The sequence below is a fragment of the Rousettus aegyptiacus genome, unplaced genomic scaffold (assembly GCF_014176215.1).
Source record: "Rousettus aegyptiacus isolate mRouAeg1 unplaced genomic scaffold, mRouAeg1.p scaffold_m13_p_2, whole genome shotgun sequence".
Taxonomy (NCBI): domain Eukaryota; kingdom Metazoa; phylum Chordata; class Mammalia; order Chiroptera; family Pteropodidae; genus Rousettus; species Rousettus aegyptiacus.
This window is the reverse complement of record NW_023416295.1, coordinates 63299487-63325402: the sequence shown is the minus strand read 5'-3', so window position 1 is coordinate 63325402 and position 25916 is coordinate 63299487. Positions and strand designations below refer to the sequence as shown.

Sequence of the window (25916 nt, the reverse complement as noted above, 5' to 3'; positions counted from 1 at the left end):
TTTTGGTTTAACAAATTAAAGCTACTGGAAAGGAACAATTCACCAGAGGGAAAATTACTGTACGACCTATAAAATACTGCCAAAGTCAGCAGAACCTCAGCTTTTTCCCCTCTGTGCTAGTCATTGTTGAGAAATAAGTTTCTTGTAAGCCTGATTTAGATATCATGCTTAGAAGTTACTCAATGCCAAGGATTAGGAAAGTACTTTTATTTTCTTTACCACTTGAGTAACAAACATTGTTGGTAATTCTCTGTTTTAAAATTTTTTTCTGAGGCTATCCCATGATATCAATGCTCCTTAATTCATTCAATCATGCTAGATCCTCAGGTTTTCCCTTTGGTTTGTGCTTCTGAGAATTACTTCTATACCTCCAAGATTTCTAAAGCCATTAAAAAAAAAAAAGAAAAAGAAAAAAAGATGCAGTTTTCATATGAAGTGACTTAGCAGTGTAGAAAGAATAGCTGCTTTTAAAGTCCCTCATTGAGTATCTTTGAACATTTATGTAAAACTTGTAAGAGTTTTAGCTAAAGACAGAACCAATGCAGACCCAGGTCTTCCTTGGTCCTAAGCTATTTCATACTTCCTTTTTCTCTCTCAGGTCACTGCGGAAGCCTACATTATGTTGTCCCATGTTATCGAGATAACTGCTATTATAAAGAAGGCCATTTTTATTTTGCTTTTTTCCCCTCCCCCCTAATTGTTGCAATCAATTGCTGCATCTTGGGTCATCTATAAAAAAAGAACGTGCATTGCAAGGTGGTTGTCTGGGTTAACAGACTGAGGCTTGGGTCCTCAGAGGGTGGGAAAATCAATTAGCCTCACCTCAAATTTAAACCTATGACCTGAGACTACATCATACTATTTCACTGCTAAAGTGGTTCAAGGAATTTCCACATTTTCTAAAAGCTAATCCCAGACGGCATCAAGGCTTTTCTTTTTTTATCTACGATCGTATCACTTAGTCTAATTATGCTCCATTTTAATCTTATGATTTGAAATCATAATTAAATCCCTTTATATATGCAGGTTTATCTTTTCCCAAGTAACTGCAACTAGTGTCAAGAATCAAAAAATTCCAGTCTACTAGGTCAAGAAATGTTAGGCCAGATTCTACAATCATCTCTGTTAAAGAACAAAACTAAACGGCTAAATCAGGAAGTGGATAATAAAAAGGCAGATCATATTTAGACAAAGACATGGTTACTTTTTTATTTGAAGAAAAAAAAAGTATGTTTTAATAAATACTGCAGAAACATTGACCAAACATACAAACTGACTTCAACATTTTAAAAAAATGCAACGAAAGTTCTGCTTTATAACAGTTATAACTTATTTTCTTTTTACAATATTTTAATACAGAAAGCACTTGCCAGCTATTTTGTAATACTGCCCAAAGCATAATGCTGCATCAGTCAAAGCATATTATGTTGGTAAAACGTCTGTATTTCGTGAGAAATGGCTGGAATGGTATTTTCTTGCAGAGACAAAACAAAGTGCTTGTAAGACATAGAACTAAGTGTTGTAATTACCTTAATCTCCTCTCCTGCCACAATTTAATGGGAGCACAGCTTCAACACTTCAAAAATGAAGCTTTATCATTGGAAAGAAAGCTCGTTTTCAACAAGCGCCAACAATAAACAGGTCAGATCTGGTTTCTTCTCGGAAAGAAACTCTAAAAGGAACTGTTCGAAAAATATCTGTAAACTATTTTAAATGCTGATTATTTTATGTAACTGCGATCAAGTATTGAACATGGGCCTTGGCAGAATCTGGTTAAGTGAGGTTTAGCAATGACTCTTTAGAAACGGCTAGCATAGTGTCAGAATGGACATTACATAATTTCCCTCTAAAAATTCTCTAAGGCTTGGACAAGAGGATCCCTCTCTTGTCATGTTCATTTAAATAAAATGAAATAAACCAACAGATCATCAGATGCTGCCAGCTTTGGAGCCTCACCCCCCAAATAATAAGCCTTTTGCTTTGTACTTTTGGAAACTTAATTCCAGACAGCTTACTCACAAACTGTGCTTTCTGCTACTATTCCTTCATTCCTTATTTCTTCAGGTGAAAATAGTACCTACATTTTTTTCCCCTTGGATCATTCTATGACACCAAACCAAGACACCTTTTATTTGACTTTGCATTTTCATCAACGATGGCAAAAAAATCACAACCCTCTTTTCTAAACAGCGCACAAAAATATTACATTGAGCAATTTACCACTTTTTAATGACAATCACAATGATGAACAGAACCATCAGACTGAATAAAAATCGACACCATTTTTCTATTCGATCTATTCGATCTTTGTAGTGCCCGTCTGCGTATCTTGCAAGACTGCAAAAGCCTTTCTTTAGAACCATCTTGTTCAGCTCTCTTCAGGAAGGCAAGATTTCAAAGCCTCACAAACTTTTCCTCTGGATATCCCTTGGGTCCTGATATAATTTCCATTTTAATGATGAGCTAGGAGGAAATTAGATCACATCCTCTAGAAAACTAAATGCTAAGGTCACAGTGCCAGTTCCCCAATGAGGACGGTATATTAATATATACTTTTTGTAAAGGAGATTAAAACATTTAAAAATTAAATCAAAGTAGAGATTCATGAATAGATTATAACAAAGAAAACGATAACACAAGCACCATTCAGAGCGGGATTTTTCTTCTTGGAGGTACTCGCATTCCTCCTCATCTACCATCTGAATCTCTCTTTTTTGGCATATTTTCAAGTCACACTTCAGAACTCTTCAATGTATTCACTTTTCACCACTTGTTCTACATGCCGAACCTAAGGACAGGGTTCCAAAAAGATAAGCATCCTTTCAAATGCCTCCTAAGCCTCCAGAATATGTGACTTTGGCTGTGTACTTCATTCAGACTTCACCTTTTTGTTTTGTTGTGGTGTTTTTTACACTAGATTTCCTTGTCCTCATTAAAGATAAAGGGAGATTCACATCACGGTGCAACTCTTCGCTTTGTCCTTTCGTAAGTCTGTAGCAACTGCTGAGAGTTCTGGTCTGCTGGGCATATGTGAAATCCGCTTTGTGGCCCTCTGTGATTTGTTCCGCTTAACGTTTTTATTTGTCTTGTTTACACATGCCAAGGTAGCAACATGAAAAATGTCTCTGACGCTATTTTCTGACTGTAATGCTGAGCATTCAATATAAGTGGCAGCTCCAATCTGTTTGGCCATATTTGCCCCCTGAGAAGTAAAAGAAAGGAATGTAATCAGCAACAAGTCTTTAGGGAAAGTCACGAAGTGTCCTCTAATACCATGAAATAATAATGCATCACAAAACATTTCTAATATGTTAACTGAATTTTCCAAGTGTCGCTGCAAAAAATACGAGTTTTAAATTTAAATTGCCTTATTTATTATTTCATAAATATTTGCAGTCAGGATCAAGTTTCAGGATGTTCAATTATTATCACTCACTGGATAACGCTTGACGTCCCAGAGGTGGTAAAGGCTGATCTAGTGTCATTGGGTCATCAATAAATGAGGACCCAATCATCAGTTAGTGTGAGATGATTCAAAGAAGTACATTCATCTTCAACTATCGACTGTAACCAAGAGTACCTAGATACTTAGGTCTTCCAGGTCACATCAAAGTATAGAATTAGCCAGAAAATCTTTCTTAGTTTTGGAAAAAGTCAGCTGAAGATCATGAATGTAAATGCTGCATTCTCCACGTGGCTCTGGGAAGGGCGATTTGGTCCCTAGCCTGTTCCAGCACCTAACGGGGTGCTCAGTTCTCTTTTCTTGAGTATATATAGCACTCAAGATGAGTCGATAGGCTACACAAAAAACAGGGATAAGGGATGGAATAGAGAATCAATTTTAAAATGTATGTAATCAAGTCTTAGGGCCAAAATAAATTGAGGAAAGGAATAATACTGTTATGACATCTATTACTTTAGTAAATGCAAAATATATAATTTCTAAACATGGACCATACATCCCGGTGTACACAATAATAAAAATGCGTGCATGAAAACAGTTTATTAAATAACAAAATTTCCATTAATTAAAAATGCAATATAAAAAAATCACAATATTTAAATTAATAAACATTAAAAAAAATTCTAACTCTTTCAACATGAACTCTTTTTAGAACCTGGATGTAGGTTTTAAGAAAATAAATTTCTGAAACCAATTCTCTTCCTTTCTACTTAGAAGAAACATCTGAAGAAATGATGAATCTCTAAAAGGGTTTTATGGAGTATTCTATTTTAGTGGCGATGGCTTTTTTTTTTTTTTTTGGATATTTCATTGTGCTGTTGAGTGTAAAATAAGATAAACTCTGTCAAAGAGTATTACTGATTTTGACCACATTCTCTCTTAAATCCAGTGGGAGTTACAAAGATATACAGGTAGCATATGCTCCACTGTTTGTATACTCAGTAATCAAGTATCATGTAATTACCCTACTAAATGACAGAGTGTTCATATTGTAAAATATTTTTTCCCAAAACTTGTCTTATTATGCATATAACACGAACGAATCCTTTTGCAGTAAACTGCTAAAAAACAAACAAACAAAACATTGAAAAGCTTTTTGAGTGGGTCTAGCATCAAAGTATCATCATAATTTCAGCCAAAATGCCCCAGACCACTCAGGTGCTCCCTTCGAAGTCTTGACATTAATCCTAGTTGTGGGCTTCCCTGAAGGAGCTTAGATGCTTGTTGTGAAGTCACAGGCCCTAAAATACCAGCTGCTTTTATCTCTGTGTATACAGACGGTCACAATCTGGACTCATGGTGCTCAGTCTGCATCTTGGCAAAGGGTTTTGCACCTGCGGTTGACCACTGGTTGAGCCTTCAGAAAAGTGGCGATTTTTTAATTTTATTCATTATAAGTAATGATTCATTTCTGTCACTCTTTTTACAATCCACAATGGCATGCTGGTGACATACATACCTGATCATAAGACACTGGTGTCTGTCTGTGATTTGAGAGCTCTACTAATGTACTAACATCTGTCCGAAGGTCAGATTTGCAGCCAACCATGAGCATTTTGGTGTTGGGACAGAACTCCTGGATCTCACCTTTCCACTATTGGGAGGAAGAGAGAAAAAATTAAGAAAGTGCAGGCATCCACATAATGGAAAACATTTCTCCACTGGCAGACATCAGAAATGGGACTCATATAGGGCATTTAAGAGAAAGTGTCACTTCAGATAAAGATGCAAACTTGCATTTATCTTCTAAGTAGACATTAAGTTTTACTACTTTTTAAAATGGATCCATTAGGGAAGGCTTATGTATATTATCTATTTTCTCTTTCTGTGACTCAGTATCTGTTCTATTGCAAGAGACTTGGGTGTTAGCAGAAGGTAGCTTCAATAATTTCTTAATTATCGGGGTATCTCTGAAAGACTAAAGTGCCTTAAGAATAATTAAATATTCTAACAAATGGCTGTATCCTCAGATATGTTGAGCTGACACTTCCTAGCATGGAAGGCTGGGAATAAGGCAGAGCTAAGACAAGCATAGGTATGCATGCACTGATCCATTGAGAAAGACAAAGCAGTTTCCATGTGATGAAATCTCCATCAAGTTAATAAACATGATATCCTGCCTTTAAGGAGCTTCCATTTGAGTGGCCGAATCAACACAGACCACAACATTGTAAAGTCCTATCCCTTGGGCTATCAGGAAGGCATCTGGTCCTGTGGCTCATATGGCCCTGAGTTAGTTTTAAGTTACATAAGTTGTTAAATATTTCAATTTTAGTCCAATCTGGCTAGAAAAAAAATGATTAGTCAAGAAATATCTGACAGGGAATTCCAGCTGTGCCCTTAAAGAGCAAACAGACAACTTTTTGTGGTTTCAATTCCTCAAGCTTGAGATGACCATCAGGATGGGAATTGGGGGTTCCAAGTATTCACAAGAGAGCTCTGCCTCTTGAGGAGGACAGATTAGAGGGGCTGAGATCATCCATTCCCGACTCTTTCTTCCCACATGCACAAAAGTACTAAGCGCTTTACCAAATATCATGGTGGTTACAAAGATGATTAAGACATAACTGTGCCCTTCGCAAAGGAATTCACAGAAGAGTGGGGGTGACAAAGTCATGTATTTAATACTAGATAAGAGAAACATCCTGCGGGAGCAATTTAAAAGACCACTAGAGAAGACATTTCTAGATCTAGAGGTGTACTACAGATAATGAACTCTAGTCCAAAGTACACCAGTGGATTGAAGGTGGTAATATATGTTTCATAAGAGCCTAATTTATCTACCAACTTCTCCCTTCTTTCTTCCTTCTAGAATTATTTAAGAGCATCTACCATGTGCTAGATGGCAATGGAGTAAGAACTAGAAGGTAAATTAAAAAAAAAAAAAAAAGAAGAAGAAGAATATGATCAATCCTGCTTAAAGCCATTCTGATCTCTTTGATATTCAAGGACTTAAAAATTTACTTACTCAAGACAAATCATAGCAGGAGTTATCAAGAGCCTTACACCTCACACAAATGTAAAACATAATCATTAATATCTTTAAGGCCAAAGTCACTATTCATTTGGTCTTAAAAGATGAAAGCGAAATAAAATAAGAGAGAGGCTTTTCATCATAAATTATGCATAACCTGATGCTACATCAAGTAAAAACTCCAGTAAATAAGCAATCTCTTTTACTTACAGACAAGCACTGGACATGTCATTATGCTGTTCTTCACTTATGTAATGACTTTGGCCTCCCTCTGCATGTCTAGCAATTGTTTACAAGCATTGAAGACAGGAAAGGTGTATTCCTGCCTGAATCTGACAAACGTTAGCTTTGTTTGCATTAAATACACACTACTCAAAATCGAAAGGAGTTAAAAAGTAAAAAAGAACCTTTGATCTTTTAAGAAATTCATATTTCATTAAATCGTTTCTCATGTTTAGTAAAGAAACAGGGATGATTCACCTTCAAACACTAATTTTATAAAGACACAAAAAGACAAGCAGTCAAACAGGATAGGGAAATAAATATAAACGGATAAAAACACACAAAATATATAAATACTGACTTGGATTCAGCCACATCCTGTCTAAGCATTTGTGCACAAAGAAGAGGGTGCTCTAGAAAAGGGTCTGGTTCTAAAACCCCACAGTGTTCCAGGCTAGGCCTGAGAAATCGGCTAGTGGCTAATACATTCTGATCCATGGAAAAGCATTTGCCTCCTGTAATGGGGGGCTGAGTCTATACTGGTGGAGGCCAAGGAAAATGCCTCCTTCCCATTGGCCTCCCCAGGACCCAGACATACCTGAAAGAGGTTCCCTTCCTCTTGACCTCTCCCTGGTTCTGTCCAGAGCTTCCTCAGTTCCCTTCTCCACCTACACAACCTTACTCTCCTTTGCCTCCAAAAGCTGGGTATGTGTCATCATCTAGAGCAAGTTGACAACTACTGTTTTATTAATATCAGACATCTACCTGATCACAGGTCACCTTGTCTCATGTCTGGAAACACACCTCTATTCCTCCTATATTAGTTCTATTTCTGTTTCTAATAAATAACATTGTGAGTGAAACACAGCTTCTTAATTAAAACAGCTATTATTGCATTCATTTCACTATTTGAGTGGAGGTCAAATGTAAACCTGTCAATGAAGGCATGATCTATAGGGTAAATGAAGGAAGGAAGGAAAAAAGGAAGACATGCTCAACAGTAATCGATATAATTACTTTTAGCTGTAGCTTTTCCACCCAAAGGATAAACACAGATGCTATTAAAAGGGTATTTTGTTTCTTAAAATGAAATAAAATTTTAAGCAGATTCATCATCAAAACTGGTGACACATATGTGTGGAAACCCTGTTATGTGACAGTGCCTCTCTCAGTGTTCTAACAATAAAACATTTAGCCGAGGATTAACTAGAGTGTGGGAGCTCCCCAGCGGACCATGTGTTTCTATTTTACATATGGGCCAATAATGAACTGTGTCATCATTCCCCAGCACTTGCCTTTTTTAGGACACTGTCTAGAGTCTCTGGTCTACTGATGTCAAAGCAAATCAGCACGGCATCAGAATCTGGGTAAGAGAGGGGCCGGACGTTGTCATAATAAGGAGAACCTGAAAGAGAGGAAAATATACAAGTTTTCAGATGAAAATCCCCTCTGTTGTGCATCAACTCTGCCCTTTTGTGTTAAATCCCATGAATGCCACATGATAAGCCCCATTCCCACCTCCTCTAATTCTTGATAATGAATGTAAATGAACAAGCCAAGCAGTAATATATTCATTTCTACCAGAAGCCTCCCTAGTATCTGACCTGAATTCAAGGGGAGGAGCTAGGATTTTACGTTGAAATCTGCGCAGTTCAAAGGGCAGATCCCAAGGCACCTGGGTGAAGTGCAGAAGCTTCTAGAGCCAGATGGCCTGGAGTACAAATCTACCTCCACCACTGAAGGGGGGCGGGGGAGGCTTGCGTTAGGAATCTGCACCTGATTCTTCATTCATAGATGAAGGTGAAAACATTATCTACCTGGGAACAAATAAACCCAGGCAGGTCCTGGCTTTTAGTAAGGGATCAGTAAGAAGTAACTATGGTTATGGTTGTGTCGCTGCTATTAAAAGCTGAGTGGCAGCATGGACCATAAATGGAGCTACTTCTTGGGAAAGTGACAAAAACTTGAGATCACTCTATTGATAAAATGGGGGATGTGCAGGGGAAGGAGGAAAAAGGTAGATTCGGCTATTCAAAGAGAACCACAGTAAACCACAACTGTGCCACCCTGTCTCAAAGTTCCAAGTTTAGATATGCCATTGACCTTTGAGCTCGCTTACTTAAACTTACCCCTAAACCTATACAGACTCTCTTGCTGTTATAATCGCAGCATGTAATAAATGCCATATTGGATCTTGTCACTTTTGTACACAGTTCCATCTCTGAGAGTGACGCTAGGACATGATCCAAGGATCCTGGCTTGAGTTAAATCTAGGGCATGCTAAAGATTCAAGTTCTGGTCAACTGATTTAACCACAGAACCCTCTAGTTGCTTAGGAAAGTTCTCCTTCAAGAAAATCTCAAAGGGCGGGCAATTATATGAGGCCAATTATTACAAAATGATGTGACTATAAAATTAAATACAGCTTATCAGCATTACGTATTTTTTAAAATCATTTGCAGTATACTGACATTTCACAGGCATAATATGAAAATCATTTTACTAGGGGAAATATATACATATATATGTATCTGCCTCCAGAGTAGAGAAAAAAATCTAAGCCACCAAAGTTTTTTTGAAATCCAATTTCATTTTGACACCACCTTCCATTTCTAACAGAAAAACATGACATGTTGTCTCTTGATAAATCAAAACCTTGATAGTCAAAGTCAGGAGGAGAGAAATACTAAAGCAGCTTTCAAAATAATCTTTTATACTTCTATCAAAACAAAATTTTGTTGTTGTTGTTCTCGAGATATAGAGGCTGGTTAGGGTGCCTCAGCCACTGTGGTTAGGGTGCATCGCCCTCTATTCACAGTGAATTCTGGGTCCCAAGTATTCATTAAAGAACCCCAGTATCACTGTGGCCTTTTCACTAGCTGCTTTGGGAACGGAGAGTGACAGCTTTAAGCCAGGCCTGTCGACCTAACTAGGAAAAAGGGAATGTTGTAGGAATCAGGAAGGAAAGTGTGAATAGGAACAAACAATCTAAGCCAGAGCTTTTCCTGAGCTGCGGCTTCCTACCTGCAGCTGGATTCAGGACCCTGAGAAAGTGGACCGATAACTAAATGACATTTTCCCAAACCTTAAAGAGTTTAGAGTGGTTTTTTTTTTTTTTTAAATCAAGTCATTTTAAATATTAAGGCCTGTTAGAATGAGGACATCTCTGAAAATGACAAGCTGTGGCCCCTGCCTTTCAGCCACTTAAAGAAATCTGACGTTAAGGGAATAATTCACAAATAATTCACCAATTTAAGCATCATTGAGAGGCATCAGAAATGAGATGACATATCACTCTATATGGTAGATATAGTGGTATTTTTGTATCTGTTCTGTGAAATTCTGACCGCCTCACTTGCAACCTCTCCTGTTTCCGTGTCCAAAGTCTAACTTTGACACAACTGCTGTAAACATTAGGGAATCTCTTTCCAAACACAGAATAATAAAATTCCAGATCACAGTGTGAAAATCCAAACATCAGCCATGTACATGAGGATTTCCTCTGCTCTTCAAAGTTAGTTGCTGAGCTGGCCCCAAATCCATAAATGAGAGCTTTCCAACAACGAGGACTGTCAGAAACTCAACCAGGCTTCAGAACCTCCGGTCTTGGAAATCACTCACTTTAGGAAAGACAATTATCCTGCTGTGGATACTTTCCAGTCTCAGTCAGACCTGAACTTGGGAGGACAGGCATCTTGAGGTGCCTTATTCCTTCAGGACAAGACTTGTGACTAGATGAAAGTTTTCACTGCTGTTCTCAGGTCTGCAACTACTCTGCATAACAATGGAGACCATCTTTTCCAAATATGAAATTTAGGAAAGACAGCTATAGAATTACAAAGGGGTTAAAATACACTAAGTAAAATTGGAACTACAAGAAAAATGGTTTCAACCTTTAAGTCACCACATGGCTGCAGATAATACTCCTCCCTCCCTTTGAGTACTGGGTTTCCTTCCCCAACTCATTTCATGGCCACAAAGGGGCTCTGGCTTCGTGTTCTGCCCTCTGTCAAGGATGGAGACTCTTGCTTACTAGAACCAAGCAATCTGCTTTCTGCTCAAATATCTGAAAAATTTTGACACTAGCCTAGTTTAAAATGAAACGGAATTGGCATGTTACACCACATTCTTACAGAGGCTTGTTTCTGCTTGTGTTTTTCTTTGGTTTAATATTTTGAATGAAAATACACATGTATGTAATGGTTCATGAAAAATAAAACACCTTGCTTGTTAGGATAAAGAGGTAACTTTTAAGAGCTTTGACAAGAGCTCATTAGGAATAATCCTGTCCTATTATTTTTGTTAATGAACAGCTCATTTTGATCAACAGGAATATCTAAAGGTAGTATTAAAACCAATCCCCACATTTATGTTATAAGCCTAATTTGTCTAACCACTAACTACAAAAGTAATTTGTTATTAAAAATAACAAAACCACATATTCATTATATTTTTTGAAGGGGTAAGTTTAAAACTCTTTTTGGATAGGAAAGCCTATTTATTGTCTTTGTTTTTTCACAGTTAAAAAGAAAAAAAAAAAGGTTGATACAGAATTATTTAAAAATTATCCTACCGGAAAAAAATCAAACAATTCATCAGCTAAGCAAGACCTTCAGGGAAAAAAAAATCCTGTGTAACTTGACAGTGTTTGCTCTGTGTTTAAGCACTTTGAATTCTTCCCCGTTCTCTTCTACAAAGCCCAAGCTACTGCACAAAAGAAAGCAAGCACTAGAGAGTGCACGGTGTAATCACAGGCATGTGTGGGATAAGTCACCGGCCAAGAAAAAATGAAGAGGAATTCCAGGAATGGCCTCTGAGTGAGAGGCAACAGGGGGAGAACAGCAGGGGGAGAGGCAGAAGGGACACCAAAGGAAGGAGGGGAAGGTGAGCCCATAGAATAGGAGCAATACCTGCCCTTGACTCTCACATCCCTCCAGAAAAGTCGTAAAACATTCTCTTAAGCCAAGCAGCAAAACGTTACTTTTGTGATATCTATCTATCTATCTATCTATCTATCTATCTATCTATCTAGATGCATATGAAAAGCTTCCAGAACTGTAGAACTGAACACAAGAAAGAGTGCTAGACATTTCTCACCATGTAGAAAAGTACTGAACTTTAACTGCAGTAGGTACTAATGTATGTACCCTAGTACCCAAAAAAGTACTAGCTAAATTCAGTAACTCTAGGTACTGGTACTGAGCTTTCTCAAATAAAACTCTTTCACATGAAGCATGTGAAGGCTTCACGCACACGGAAATCTCAGATGCATTATTTTTATTACACTGCATGAAACTTTAAGCACACAGCACTATTCCAAAGTCCTTTCTAATTAACCTATCAGACCATCAAGAGAAAATCAGGAAAATTTCATATTGTAAAGAAACAACTACTCCACATATGCCATCCTCCCCTCAAAAAATACCTACAGTTAAAGGGCTTTGCTCTTAGCTTGGGTGTAGTTTAGAATAAGTGCACATTTGTGGTTCTCTGAGTTCCTCAAGTTTGGCAAACATCAGCAAAGTTCTAAAAGGCTTTTGAAACTTCAGGTCTACCCATCTTTGTCTTCGAGGTCATTAATTCTAGGTGAGAGCAGTATTTCCAGGCCAAGAACAGTCACAGTGTGCCTCGCCCAGAAACTAATTCTGCAGACACATACCTGCCTGCTTCCGTCATCCTTTCACAAAGATAAAACATACCATATATGTACATCATTAAATGTATATATAAGAAGATCCATGCCCAAAAGGGAGGCTTTATAGAACCTTTTGCGAAACTTGTTCAAACACTGTGAGGTTCTAGAGGAGTCTGAGAACTGAAAACTCTTCTAGTTGAATACTTCATAAATATTATACTTTCTTTTCTTGAACTTTAAATTGAAAAACTACCCTTTTCCCCATAAAAAATTCCTACCCAAAACAACAAAATTAGGAATGTTGAATATTGTTGGCAGAGAAAACAGATTATCTTTCGGTATTTTTAGTGACCACCAAGAAAACATCTGTACCAAAGAGCAGCCACATGCGAGACTGTGATCGCCCAATTATTTACCAGATTCCATTTCCTCATGCCATCTCTACTCAGACTGAATGCTTCAAATTAGCAACAGTCTCAACAATGTGAATCAAGTCCAAGCAGAACTTAGGTTGTCTGGCTCAGGACAAGACTCTGCTGAACTTTTTCCCCAAGCAGTCTGCCTGCAAATGTCATGCCAGCAAATATGCAACAAACATTTCCAGGAAGGACATTGTTTGTTTCCTCTATAGGTTGAGATTAACGGGAATTATAAACAGATTTAATGAATATGTGGGGGGCATTTCTGCATTGCTGTAACGATAGAATTAGTATTTTTAATTTCTAGGGGCAACGCATATTCACAATTGGATAGTCAAATAAGATTGCTATTTGGGGGCTGCAAATAAAGCTTTTGGGTCATTTAAACTCCTAGTCTTATTGAAATACTTTAAAAAAATGTAAGAATCCAAATATTCTCCTTGATATGGAACTATAGTAAGACACAGGTCTTTAGGGATAAGAGTATAATTTTTTTAAATGTATAATTTTTTAAAAATTACATTACAGTCAGTAACAGGTTAAATATTTTATGTTCCGTATAATACTTGATTCCTTGAAGAGTCACATGAATGAATCGCTTTACCACACACTATGTCATCAGGCTCATTTTTCAAAACCTATGTGCACAACACCTGGCCAACCTTCTGAGGCCACTTACATTCCATGTCAATAAAACTTGTTTTGCCAAGAGGGAGGGGGGAGGGGTGTGTTTCTGAGTAAAGCTGCCAATATATAGTAACTGAGAAGACATTAAAGGGCATCAGAACATGGCTGAGGCACAACTAATTCATTTGGCACAGCCCACCAGGTGCCATGAGCTGATTGAAGAAACTACTGATTCTCAGCACTAAATAGAGTTTAAGTTTTTTTTTTTTTTTTGGTAATCATCTAAAGAGATACAGATTTAGAAAGAGAATTTATACTTTTTTTGGATCCATAATTTAAATTGAAATTGTTGCACAGCAGACAAGTCTCCAAATGTAGTTTTACATACTGCTTATTGGAAATCACCTAAACTCAAGAGCAATCTGTTTTGCCTTAATCCATCTCTCTTACAAAGTTTCAGGGTGAAAACTCAAGAGTTGAACCTGGTTTTGAAACTCTAAGATCCTAGGGATCATTATTACTACCTTATAATTTGACTGGTATTCTGCGATTTTGCCTTTGACAGTCCCATTGCAAGCAAACACGTGTCTTTGGCTTGTCAATTCTTGCCCTCTTTCTTTCTCTAACAAGGTTAATTTAAGTTAGACTTCGCCAACTTTCAGAATCTTATTTTCCCTGGTAGCCATTAAAAGGAAGCCCATTTCCAAGTGGGAGGGATGTTAAGGACTTCTTAAGATCTGAGTCAACTTCTAGAGATAAGGAATTGTGGTGGGCTTCAACTAGCAAGGGGTTTGGGCTGGCCCCAGTGACTTTCAACAATTCTTTGGAAGTCAGCAATTCTTTAGATCTTCTCATTGTTGAGTAAAACAGCTTTGAAATCTGGAGACTCAACCGCCTAATAAAGGAGTACTATAGCATAGCACCAAAGACAAGACTATTAGTACCTCCAGGGCAGGAGCTGCTCTTATTCAGCCTTGCACTGACCCCTCCCTGCTCCTGCAGCCTCTAACAGAGTTCCTGTACAGAATACCTTAAAAAAAAAATGCTTACTGGTTTTATAATCATTTCTATATGTCTTGCCTTAGTGTGTTAATTTACATGTTAAATTACAAAAAAGGACCAGTGATCTCTTTTGAAGCTGCTTTTCTGAATTAATTATACTCTAATCTCCAACACAGCTGAAACATTTCCATCCCAATGAAGAAATATTTCAATAGAGTGCTTGTTCGACATCATCATCGAGACCATTCTTAAAACTTGATGTATAAGCTACAAATATAACAATAGAGAGACTTGTGTTTGCAGAGAAGTTTGTCCTTAAAGTCAGGCCATGAGTAATTAAGATTTTTCTTCCCTCCTTTTCTTTCAAATGTAAAATTTAAAGAATACTACATTCTCTGCTAATAATGCTAAAAATTAATACAGGAAGTACTAACTTTAGCACTTGGGCCTAAAAGAAGCTTGTATCGTGACAAGATTCAAAAGTGTGCTTGTGAGGCAATAACATAGTTATTTTGAGACAATTTTAGCAGCTGAATTAAGTATTTTAAAACTCATTATATACCTTAAGCAAAATGTACATTAACTTTCCTTGGCAAAGGTGGTATGAATGATTATTGTGCCCTAAATCTCACCTGCTGGAATTACACTGCAATCAAATCACTTAAGAAAAGATATGGTAATCTTTAAATGACTAAGTTTTTGTTATCAGTAGGCATTTGGCTCCATGCTATGAATTGCTTCCATTGCTTTGCAAATGTGGCAGATTCTGAAGCACATATTAAACTACTTTGGTCTTACCGATCATTTCAAAATATTGAAACAATTACCCATGGTTTTGTAGAAACTCATTGAGTGAATCTGAAAATCACTTAGAGCATTTCTGCAACTAATAAAAAAAAAGTTATTAAAATATAAAAAATTAAAAAATCTTATCAATAAAAAGGGAATACTTCTCATTAAAATCAAGAAATTATGGATCTGTATCCAAAAGTTAACTTAAAAAGTACTCTCCCTCCTTTAGAGGATTCACAATGGAATTAGTTCAAAGAAATGTTTGTTTACTTTTGGGGTGGCTAGAGTGACTTTAAGCAGCTCTCAGAAATCAACTGGCAAACTGCCACCGTGGTTGCTTTACCTAGGCTGTGCACTGGGAATGGAGCTGTTTCCTAACTGAGGGCGGGGGAGGGGTGGGGGGTATTTATCGGTACAAGGGATATCTGACAGGTGGAACAAGGCACTTGGGTTCAAAATCCTGACAAAATTGGTTCATCATACATTGAATATGAACTACCCTAAGTAGGGAGAGCTTCCTTCTCTCCACTCCCTGCCCCACCAGCATCATATGACTCTTAGGGGGCAGGGCCATATTTTAATTAACATTGCAAATCTAAGGCCTAACAGAGGGGCTGCACATACTAGGTGCAAAAAGAGGGGAAGGAGAGAGAATGAAAGGCACCAATAAGTTTCTGCGCCTCAAAAAGAGGGGAATGAATTATCTTCTTTCCACCTGGTACAGAAAGGCCCCATTAAGCCTATTTCCACTTGATGTTCTTTCCCACACCCAAATTGGCAGTTTTGCCTATACATATCGTATGACTATTGGGAGAAAAAGGAGACTTATGAGAAGCCTTCCAAGTACAGAAACCAGATAAGAGAAGAACTGCTTGCCTTCTAAATGTTCGCTTCTCTTCCAGAAGGCTAAAGAGAACGCGAATGCCACAGAATAAAGTTTATGTCATCTCTTTCCCTATGTAAGTTAGGCACACCTAATTTTTCCTATATCGCTCTCTAACTTTCCCAAACTTCTAGAAAAAAAAAAAAATCCAACATTTAGGACTTCAGAAACTTGGCTTAGATCTTATCTCCAGCGTTAAGTTGATAACAGCTAGAAAAAAATAAATGTATCAAGAAGCATCAGGTATATGCAATTATTTTCACAACTAAAATGTTTTAGTGAACAAAGAAAATGTCAAACATTTATCAAAAAAATAGTCTTGTTCAGAAATTTGCTTCGAAAAGCTTGAGATGTAATGGAGAAATGTTAAAGACACTTGAAACGATTAGTTGCTGATGAAATGGTTCTTGCAAGATAGTATTTTGTTCATGAATAACAAACTATTTTTTTTGGTGGAAACAGTCTATTCTTAGAATTTAAGCAATGCTTGGTGACTGTGTTTAATTAACTAACATTTTGCCTCACAAACAACATAATGAGATTCTAACTAATTCCCTTATGCCTTTTTCCATTTGTATAAATCTAAATTCAAACGAAGATTTCATTACTGAATAATTCTGCCGTGATATTTTCTTAATCACAGTTTTTTCATATCTTTCTATTTTAGTTAAACATGCATAGGTTTTGTTTCATTAAATAAAAATACAAGTGATTACCTCACTACAGACTTCATTTTAGGTGATTATCTTTAATTTGATGAAAGGCAATGTTTATAAAGTTGCCATTCTTTGTACACAGGTAATTCAGTGGGAATAAATATCAGGGAATCTCATCTCCTTGCAAACAACGCATATGATTATTGATTTGTTCATGCAACAGATTTTATTGCATGACTACTGTGTGAAGGTATGATGCTATGTGTGCAGAGACTACAAACCATAGAGTCTGAGTTAAATACTTGAAAATATCTTAAGTGTCATTCATCTGCACATGTGAGCATAACCTCCAACTACAAACTGCCCATATTTTGTTTATTTGCTAGCTTTTGAAAAATAATGTGATTTTTTTTCTCCTAAAAAAAAAAAAAGCAATTTAGCCCTTTGGGCACCTAATCTAAAATCTCTGTTGGTGGTCCTGTGACTCTTGAAGCTAGAGACAGGGCATGTATACTCTAGCATTCCTATAAAGCCCACCCACCCATGCCCCTCCCCTACACAAATGAGTCTCCTTCCTAAATCCACCAGGAAGCAGTGGCTCTGTTCAGAACCTGGCTTGTTTTGTGGGTGGTGAAAAACCCAGCATGAGATGCCAGATCCATTGGGACTGAGAGCTGAAGCCAGCCAAAATCCTGGGAAATGAAAAGAATTGCTTGTCCAGTGTACTAAAGCCAAGAATCCTACAGCTGGGAGAGATCCTGAACATTATCTAGCTCTCTATCCCTTTTTCAGATAATGAAATGAGACTCGGGGAGGTAGGGGGTTTGCACATAGAAATCTGTGGTAACCAGCAGCTAAGCTCTAAATACAGCTTCCTATCAATCACTGGATCAGACTCACAGACCCCACACCCAAATACTTATGCCTTGGGTCCAAACAGAGCTTGGAGGCAGAGAGTAGTGGTGCTAATTGTTGGTACCAAACCAGCTGTCCTGCCCACTAGGTATAAGGAATATCATGATATGCGTGGGCATTAAAGCCCATTAAGTATTAGGCTCTGTAACAATTCTGACGATATTAACTACTGAAAATAAACAAACAAAAAACACTAGAATATTATCAACACCAACACCTTCCCTATAGTTGAGAGACTGTGCGTGCAATCCCCAGTACAAAACACGGTGAGGTCTTGGTTCTGCTGCCCTTGGCGAGGCTCCGGGAAGAGCCTGAGTATCCCGGGAGAAACAAAATAGGCGCTTCTCACTGCAGAACTCAGAGCATCTGGCATCGACCATAAGAGGCGCTCGTGCGAGATTTCCCGCTTGCCTTTGTGCATGGACTGCCTCCGGCGATCCTGTCAGTCTGGTTCCTCGTGCTGGCAAGTCCCGTGTGTCCCTCTGGGGCTCCAGAGGTTAAAGCCCAGGGTTGTGGGGAACTCGTACAGCACAGAAGTACCTCCACGAGGCCACTCCCCGCTGAGTACAGCTCCATCTCAGGGCCTCCCCGCCTGACAGCAAAACCTGCGTGTTGGCACTTGCGCGCTAGTTTCACCGGGGATTTGGCTCAGTTCACGGTGGAAGCCCATGTCCCTGCTAAACTCCCAGACCTACGCCAGGGGCCTTCACTCGGCCTCCTCATTGGCGGCTCCTCCTCCGGAGACAACACCCTGGTTGGAAATCGCACTCCTCCGACCTCCTGCAACGCAGACAGGAGCGGCGGGTGCCGGGATCCCAAACCTACATTCCAGACGGTGCCCCCGCCCCCACCGCGTTAGCCCCAGATGGAACTCCGAGTAACTGAGCTCTGAAAGCCTCCCACCCCCACCCCGCCGCAGGGTACCAGGCCCTCCCTAACCACCATGTGCCAGGTAGATGGGTGGACGCGTGGGAATACGATAACCTGGCCTTGAACCCCAGACCCTTGAAAATAATTCATCAGGACGCCAATAATTCAACTGGACGGGAAGGTCAAAGGCGAGTAGTGCAGCCCGCAGCCTTCCAGGCTGGCGGAGCATGATGCAATAAGGGTCAGGAGGGAATGGCATGGGCGGGAGGCGGGGGCGAAGGGAGCTCGGATCTGCAGGTCCGCACTGAGGTGACGATGGCGGCGGGCAGCGCGTAGTGGAGCCCTGGGGACCTGCGGGCCGCGTGCTGTCCGCGCCGCCAGCGCATTCCTGGCTGTAGGCGTCACCAGCGCAGAGGCTGCCTGCTCTCACTTACCCCGCCCCCCCCCCCCCCGGGCGGGATCCGCGCCGTAACGGCGTCGCTTCGGGATTTTCTCCCACCTCTCATTTCTCAACTCCCACGCCGCTCTCCGCCTCCAAGAAAATCAGCAGGTTAGATCCTGGAGGGGCGCTAGCCCGGAGCCAAGTGGTTCCAAGGCGGCGCACGCAACACCCCAACATTGGGCCACCTTGGCAGCTTCAAGGAACAGCCCCGCGAGCCAGCTGCTCCTTGGACACTAGGCTACAAACGGTTCTCACCGCAGGGTCACCCTACGCGCAAACAGCGCCCTTCTCTCCCCACTTCCAGACCCCTCCCCCCATCCCCACTGTCCTGCCCCGCCCCCACCCAGCAGGGACCTTGGAATCCCTCGGAAAAGGCAGCGTTAATGGAAAGGCGCAGAGCGCTGGTGGCGCGCCGAGCTGGGGCGAGAGTGTGCCTGGCGCGAGGTCCCGAGACCCACCACGCACCCCGGAGCAGCTGGAAACCCGCCCCGAGCGCCACGCGGTCCAATGACTCTCTTACCCGAAGTGTCCCACAGGCTCAACTCTATTCTTTGTGTGTCGATTTCAAAACTGGCCGTGTAATTCTCAAACACTGTAGGGACGTAATTCTGGACAAACAAAATGGACAGAAGGAAAGAGGGCAAAGAGGTTATCTTAAAACGCACGACACTCGCAGATACCCTCCTTCTGAAAAAACTGCTTCCCACTCATCGGTTAGAAAATAGAGCAAAACTCGGCACGCACCAGGTCACAAGCTAAACATGCGGACCTTTTCCTAAACCCCTGACTCCCCACTCGCCCCACCCGGCTCTCCTAGACAGGAGAATCCAAGTCTCCCAGCCCCAGGTTCTGCACACATGACCGGACAAGTTTCAGAAGCTAACACCAGAATGTGCAAGCGCGTCCCAACCCCTAAACGCTTCCAGCCCACTTTCCCTCTCCAGGCAGTCTAACCATGGGGAAAAGTAGTAAGGGGTGAGAAAGAGGGCTTTAAAAAAGAAAAATGGAAGAAGGGATTAAAGCAAAGGGAAACCCACCTGGAGGTGGGGGATCCCGTGGGCCGCCCCCCTCCCTTAGGCCCGGGCGGGCCACACTCACCTCGGGGAAGCAGTCTTTGGCGAAGACATGCAGCAGCGCGGTTTTCCCACACTGACTGTCTCCCACTACTACTATCTTGCATTTCACGTTCTGATTAGGATCCATGATAGATTTACTGGATAATTTCTGGCTGGCTCTTCTCTCCTTCATTGATCTTGCCTTATTTTCTCTTGGAACAGGAATTTTCTCTTATGGGGAAAAATATATATGTATATATTTCTCTATGTATAAAAAAAGCAGATATAAAAATAAATCGCAAGGCTGGTGGGAGCCCGTGAAGCGCGGCACAGAGGAGGAGAGCTGGAGGAGCAGGCTTATTACTCCCCTCCAAGTTTTATGCCTGACTCCACACGGCGCACCCCAAGTCCAATTCCGATCCGACTGCTTTGTTTCACGCTCTCTGCGCGGCTTTATACGCTCGGCCTTCCAATCCTCTTCTTTCTCAATGAGAGAAGGAAACTGATCCGCCTCCTCCCCTTTTATGGAGCCTGGGAGCGAGCGCTGTCTCATTACTTGAGGAAAATGTAAACAGTGCGCCCTCTAGGGTGACGGTGCGGAATCTATTTCTAGACCAAGGCTCTGGTACAACTTGAAGACTTCGAGGACGCTTTGCTCATAAATGGGACTATACAAGTCAAGGAAGAGATAGGAAACTGAATCTGTGTGCATATTGATTTTTACTAGAATTCCTTGAAAAGAACGTTTTAATAGGGACTTATCTACAGAAGCTTTAAGGATCTTTACAAAAAAAAAATGTCATCCAAGTTAGCACATAGTTATAAAACATAGGAAACGAATCGTGAGTGGGGAAGAGTTAAGTGGTTGTATTTTGTATGGGAAAAAATGATTTGTCTAAGGAATATAGGCCATAGCAGAGTAGCTAAGCCAGGTTATTTCAAATGTGGGAACTGGCTTGCCTGGGTCACAGCAATAGACTGGCTTCTGAAACTTGTCAGTTTGTTACTCAGAAGAAGGCAGAAAGGTTTTGGGTGGGTAGGAAAGATGCGGACAGGAAAAAAAGGTGGAAGATGCTCATAACTGAGTGACAAAAGCCATTGGAAGTTCAACTCTACAGCACTGGGAACTCAAACACACAAGGTCAACCCCTCCCCTTTTTGCCCCTCAGGAGACTGAGTAGGAGGGATTCTGATCCTGCCCTTCAATTCCTTTATCTGTAGACTCACCTTCCTGGAATTGAAGTACCTTAGGCTGGTCCCAGAAAACACAGTTATGCTTAGCCGAAAAATACAGGTACAGCCTTCCACCCTGCCCACCCCTCCTCTGCATCCATACCCCTACCCACCCACCTCAAAAGTCTCAGAGAGATCAAAATTGGTCCATGCATTTGTTCTCTTTTCCTTATGGAAAGTTCTTCTTTTGTCATCTTCATCCCCTGGGCTCCAAATTGTCAGGAGTTTTCAACTGTCAAGTTGTAGTAAAAACATTGGCCAAAAACAACTTAAAATTTCCCCTATGGAGGCTTCTAGGCTCATAACTGGAAAGAAGATGAGGTAAAAAACCTGAAAATTCAGTATGGGGAGTGAAAAGGCACAGATATAAGTATTGAACCCACAAAACCTCAGGGATCCAAGGATGGTCTCTTCTTTTCAGAGATAAGAAAACTGGTGCACCCCTTACCCCGCTGCCTGCAAAGGAAGACTCTGATGCAGACTCAGCATGTGGGGCTGTGTTTACACACATGGAAGGCTGGCACATAGAGAAGGGGATAGCTGGCCCTCCTCACGCTCTTAAAGAGGCATTAGCCAAAGTTTGCTCTGCAGTATCTTAGTTCTCCTCACAGAAAAAAAAAAAAAAAGTGCCGTGGCCCAATTAGTAATGGAGACACTGTGCTCATATTGCCTCTTGAAGATGTACCAAGCACTCTGGCAAGTTATAGACAGGAAAAAGTCTTGTAGAGAAGTTATCTACATGATTTAATCCAGATCTACTTAAGTATAGGAGTTTTTACCTACTGATTTACTTGTCTGTTTGAGAAGCAATAAGCATAATAGTTGTGGGCCAGAGATCACAGAGAGGTGTATTTGAGTCCTGAACTTCATATTTGCCAGCTCTGTGACCTTGGATGAGTTATTTAACCTCTCTAAGCCTCGATTTCATCATATGTAAAATAGGAGTCATGATAGTACTTAAGAGGGAATATAAATGAAGTTTGCAGAATAGTTTCTGGAACAATAAAGAATCCTCTGCCTATTTTATATTTCACATGTAACTCTTATTTGCACTTCTCAAAATTATTGAATATATTTTAGGAAATTCTGGCTTCATTAATGGCCTCACTAACTGGAAGTAGGAGAATAGATCCACCTTTTTTCCCCTTAGATTTTTAACTTAGGAAGTTGCCCCTTTCTAGAAATATGATTTGACCTTTTATATTCATGAATTGACTTAGTCTATGTGGTTAAACTCCTCTAATTAGCAATAACTATCATTTATAAGTATTTGGCTGACCAGGAACAGGATAACCATGTAGATTATCATATCATATCTGACGAAATGATTATGTCAGAACAACAGTTGTAAACAGGGTCTGTCCCAGGCGAAATGAGAGGCATAATCACTTTACCAGTGAATAATCTGGAATCATAGTGGATGACTATTTTTAGAAATCAGGTTACTTGAATCTCCAGGAATCTGCCAGTTGCTGAGTGAAATTTAATGAATGTGTAATAGAGTAGAAAATCAACTGCCTAAAGTCACCAGACTTTGAGTCTCTTCAGGGTAAGAAATCTTTCTTTTTCTTCTTTGAATCTCAGTGTTCTATGTGTGTGGATATTTCATATATATTTTTTTTTAAAAAAAATTCATTTTGTATTTAGTTTAACAAATATTTATTAAGCACCTGCTATATGCCAGACACTGTTCTAGGAACTGTGACTATAACAGTAAACAAGCCAGACCTGTTTGCTGCTGTCACAGAGTACGCATTCCAGACAAGAGATACACAATAAATAAGGAAGCAAGTGCACAAATAAAAATTAATGTGCTAAGCTCATGAAGAAAAAAGCAGGATGGCATGATAAAACATAGCAGGGTGGGGATTAGACCTTGTGGCCTGGTAATGCCTCTCTAAAGAGGTAGAGTCTTCACTGATGAGAACAAAGCCATGAGAAGGTCCGGTGGAAAGCGAGGAAACTGATCATGAAAAGGTTGTGTGGAGGGAAAGAGTTTTGCTGGTTTAAAGAATAGAAGGAAAGCCAGAGTGGCTGGGCCCACTAAAGGAGGGAGAAAACAGAAAACAGAGAAGACAGAAGCAGGCAGGGTCATAATAATTGGGTGATGGAGATATGATCATAGAATTTGGGTTTCATTCTAGGGCCAATATGAGGTCAGACATCGGGAGCCATGAAGTAGGGTAGTGGCAAAATTACTTGAATGAATGAATGAATGAATGGCTCTAGTTATGGGTTTGCACCTGTCCGCTAACTGTGAAACATGAAACTAACTATGAACTGTGAAACTGTTCTTCTTCAATGAGATTTTCAGATCTAAATGATATCGAAACTCCTAAAAAATACAGAAATTTTAGACTGCAATGAGTGGTTTTTCCCTAAGAAAAACATTCATCTGGAAGATGTGAAGCCCCATCAAAGTGATTCAATATTACTTAACCCCCGTCTTTTTGTTATTCTTTCCGTTTGTCTTCCTTTGTCTTCCATTATGCTCTCCTTTCTTTAATTCACCCCTAAAGTCAAGAGAAGAAGAAGAAATAGCAAACATTTCAAACATTTAATAAACCATGTGTATTTGGCACTCAGTTGTCTGAAGAGGTTTGAGTTTAACAATTATTTCCTTTGTTCATTAGGGGGACATCCCATCTCACATATAAATTGCATCCTATCCCTGGCCTGGAGAGAGGGCAAATTGAGAATTGCCATCTGGGGATGGCAGAGGACTGGTAAACAACAATAGCTCTGTTCTTCTTATGAGCAATGGACTACAAGTCTTGAAATCTGGATTTTAGTCCAGACTAAACTAAGACACTGTCTGATATTGGGCAAACACTGACCGAATTATATTCCATAGTTTCATTGTTACAAGAGAATGAAAATACCTGCCTCCTTTAAATTGCACAATAAGGCTGCTTAGAATATGGTGTGCCCTCTACTTTTGAACATTCTTTAGAAACATACTATAGACTATTCCGTTTTCAGGTTCAGTGTATTTATGGTGATATCAGCTCACAGTGGAACATTGTAAAGTGTAATCCTGATTGTTTATTCACGGCTGCCTGCCTCTCTTCAGACTCCAATAGAAGTGTTTGAAGGAGCGGGTGCCCGGTGAGGAGAAGGCACAGGTCTCTTACAGGCATCATCAACAGAGCAAAGAGATGACATAAAAACAAGGAGAAGTGCAGGATGCCTTCATAGACGTTATGTCAGAAAATATGAATATGAGTCATAGGCATTCTCTTTGAGAATTTAATAAGATGGTAGATATGAAATGGCTTCAAATACACAAAGTTCAATATAAAAATAAAGGCAGGGTGTAAACTTGTAATCTGCTTTGTATTAAAGGGTGCCACTGTCACAGTTGTCTCTCCTTTGCGACGGTCACACAGTTGGCCTTTGCAACACTAAAAAAAAAATAGTAAACAAGTTTTTTGGAAAAAGAGATATTGAGAAAAAGTTTATACAATTCAATGGATTGAACTTGTAATTTGGGAAGAATTTGTACTCTTAGAAGGAAATCGTTCCCTTTATTTTCTCTGAAAATTATAGCTGTTCGCCTGTCAAAGACATTGAAATAAGGTAGGTAGGCTGTTTTGTAAGGGTACTCCAGTCTGAGTTACAGAATTTGGTACTGTTTTCCCTCATTAATGCTGACTGCTAATAGGATTGACTGCTACTGAGTATACTTAGTCCTCACTCTTTAGCCAGCCGGAAATGACACAGTTGTGTGAACATTGACTAATAACTCATTGCTCAATGGATCATCGTTTTTTTTTGTTTGCAGCAAATTTGACAAATAATTTCTTGCTTTCATTAGTGACCATGAAGGCAAGAAATTATTTGTCAAATTAATTCTAGTTACATAATTCTAGTTCTGTATGTTATAGGGCACCTATAACCTTTTGCTACTGTTCCTTCTAAACTTCAGTGTCTTTGATTCCTGACGACAGTTTTGTTGTACTTAAGTATTTCCCAGTAAAAGAAAAACAAAAAATTAACATGTAAGGATTAATACAGAATTACAATATTCGTTGACTACCTAATCTACTAGACATCCAAATAAAGTTTATATCAATTTGCTAGTGCAATGAGATAAATATTTAAGGACCTTCCCTCAGGAAAAAAAAAATTTAAAGAATGAATTCTCTTTGAAAAGTATATAATATACTTAAAAGATACACCTTTTTCAGAGTTTTAGGAGTAGTTAAAAAAAAAAGATTATTACTGAGCACAAATCGGGCCATCTTTTAGAGACTACTAGAGCTTCCACTGCCATTCTGATAAGATATACAAAGCTGAGTTACTTATGGTTATGTACATGATCAAGTAACATTCAATATTTTAATCTAAAACTTAAAAGATGGAGTCAGAGATGTCCTATTAAGTTTCTGGAAAAATCCTTTGTGGAAATTCTCATCTATATGTTGAAATGCTCAAAAAAAGAAAATGTGAACATTTAGCTGAGGTTAGTGTTTGTTTACTGATAAGGCAGTAATTTTTAGATCAAACTTATAAGCAAAAATATCTAATAACCACTATTTTATTATTTCTGAACTCAAGATGAGGAAAAAGAAAAGAATTGGCTAGGATAACTTGAACAGAATCATTAGCTTAGGCAAAGACAAAGGCAGACAGTGGATTTTAAAGCATTTAACTTTAATTTGTAGATATTACTCTGTAGACCAGTAGTTCTCAACTTCTGTTTGGGCCGAGGGGTACTACTTTGGT

The 25916-nt window shown here is 39.5% G+C and overlaps 1 protein-coding gene across 1 annotated transcript; it reads right to left on the bottom strand.

The window, feature by feature from the left end:
- Window positions 1-1183: 1183 nt before the first annotated feature.
- On the bottom strand, window positions 1184-20406 carry RND3 (Rho family GTPase 3). The gene is made up of 5 exons (XM_016151119.2): window positions 19999-20406; window positions 19421-19508; window positions 7955-8064; window positions 4923-5057; window positions 1184-3202 (listed from the first exon to the last, which is right to left on the bottom strand). The coding sequence occupies exons 1-5, from the start codon at window positions 20146-20148 to the stop codon at window positions 2951-2953; spliced, it is 735 nt and encodes a 244-aa protein (XP_016006605.1). The 5' UTR covers window positions 20149-20406; the 3' UTR covers window positions 1184-2950.
- Window positions 20407-25916: the final 5510 nt, after the last annotated feature.

Excerpts from the sequence above, each read along its gene's own strand:
- RND3 (XM_016151119.2), bottom strand. The coding sequence starts at position 20,148 with ATGAAGGAGAGAAGAGCCAGCCAGAAATTATCCAGTAAATCTATCATG. Across the intron at positions 19,509-19,998 it reads CCAAAGACTGCTTCCCCGAG|AATTACGTCCCTACAGTGTT; the intron begins GTGAGTGTGGCC and ends TTGTTTGTCCAG. Across the intron at positions 8,065-19,420 it reads GAGCCTGTGGGACACTTCGG|GTTCTCCTTATTATGACAAC; the intron begins GTAAGAGAGTCA and ends CCTCTCTTTCAG.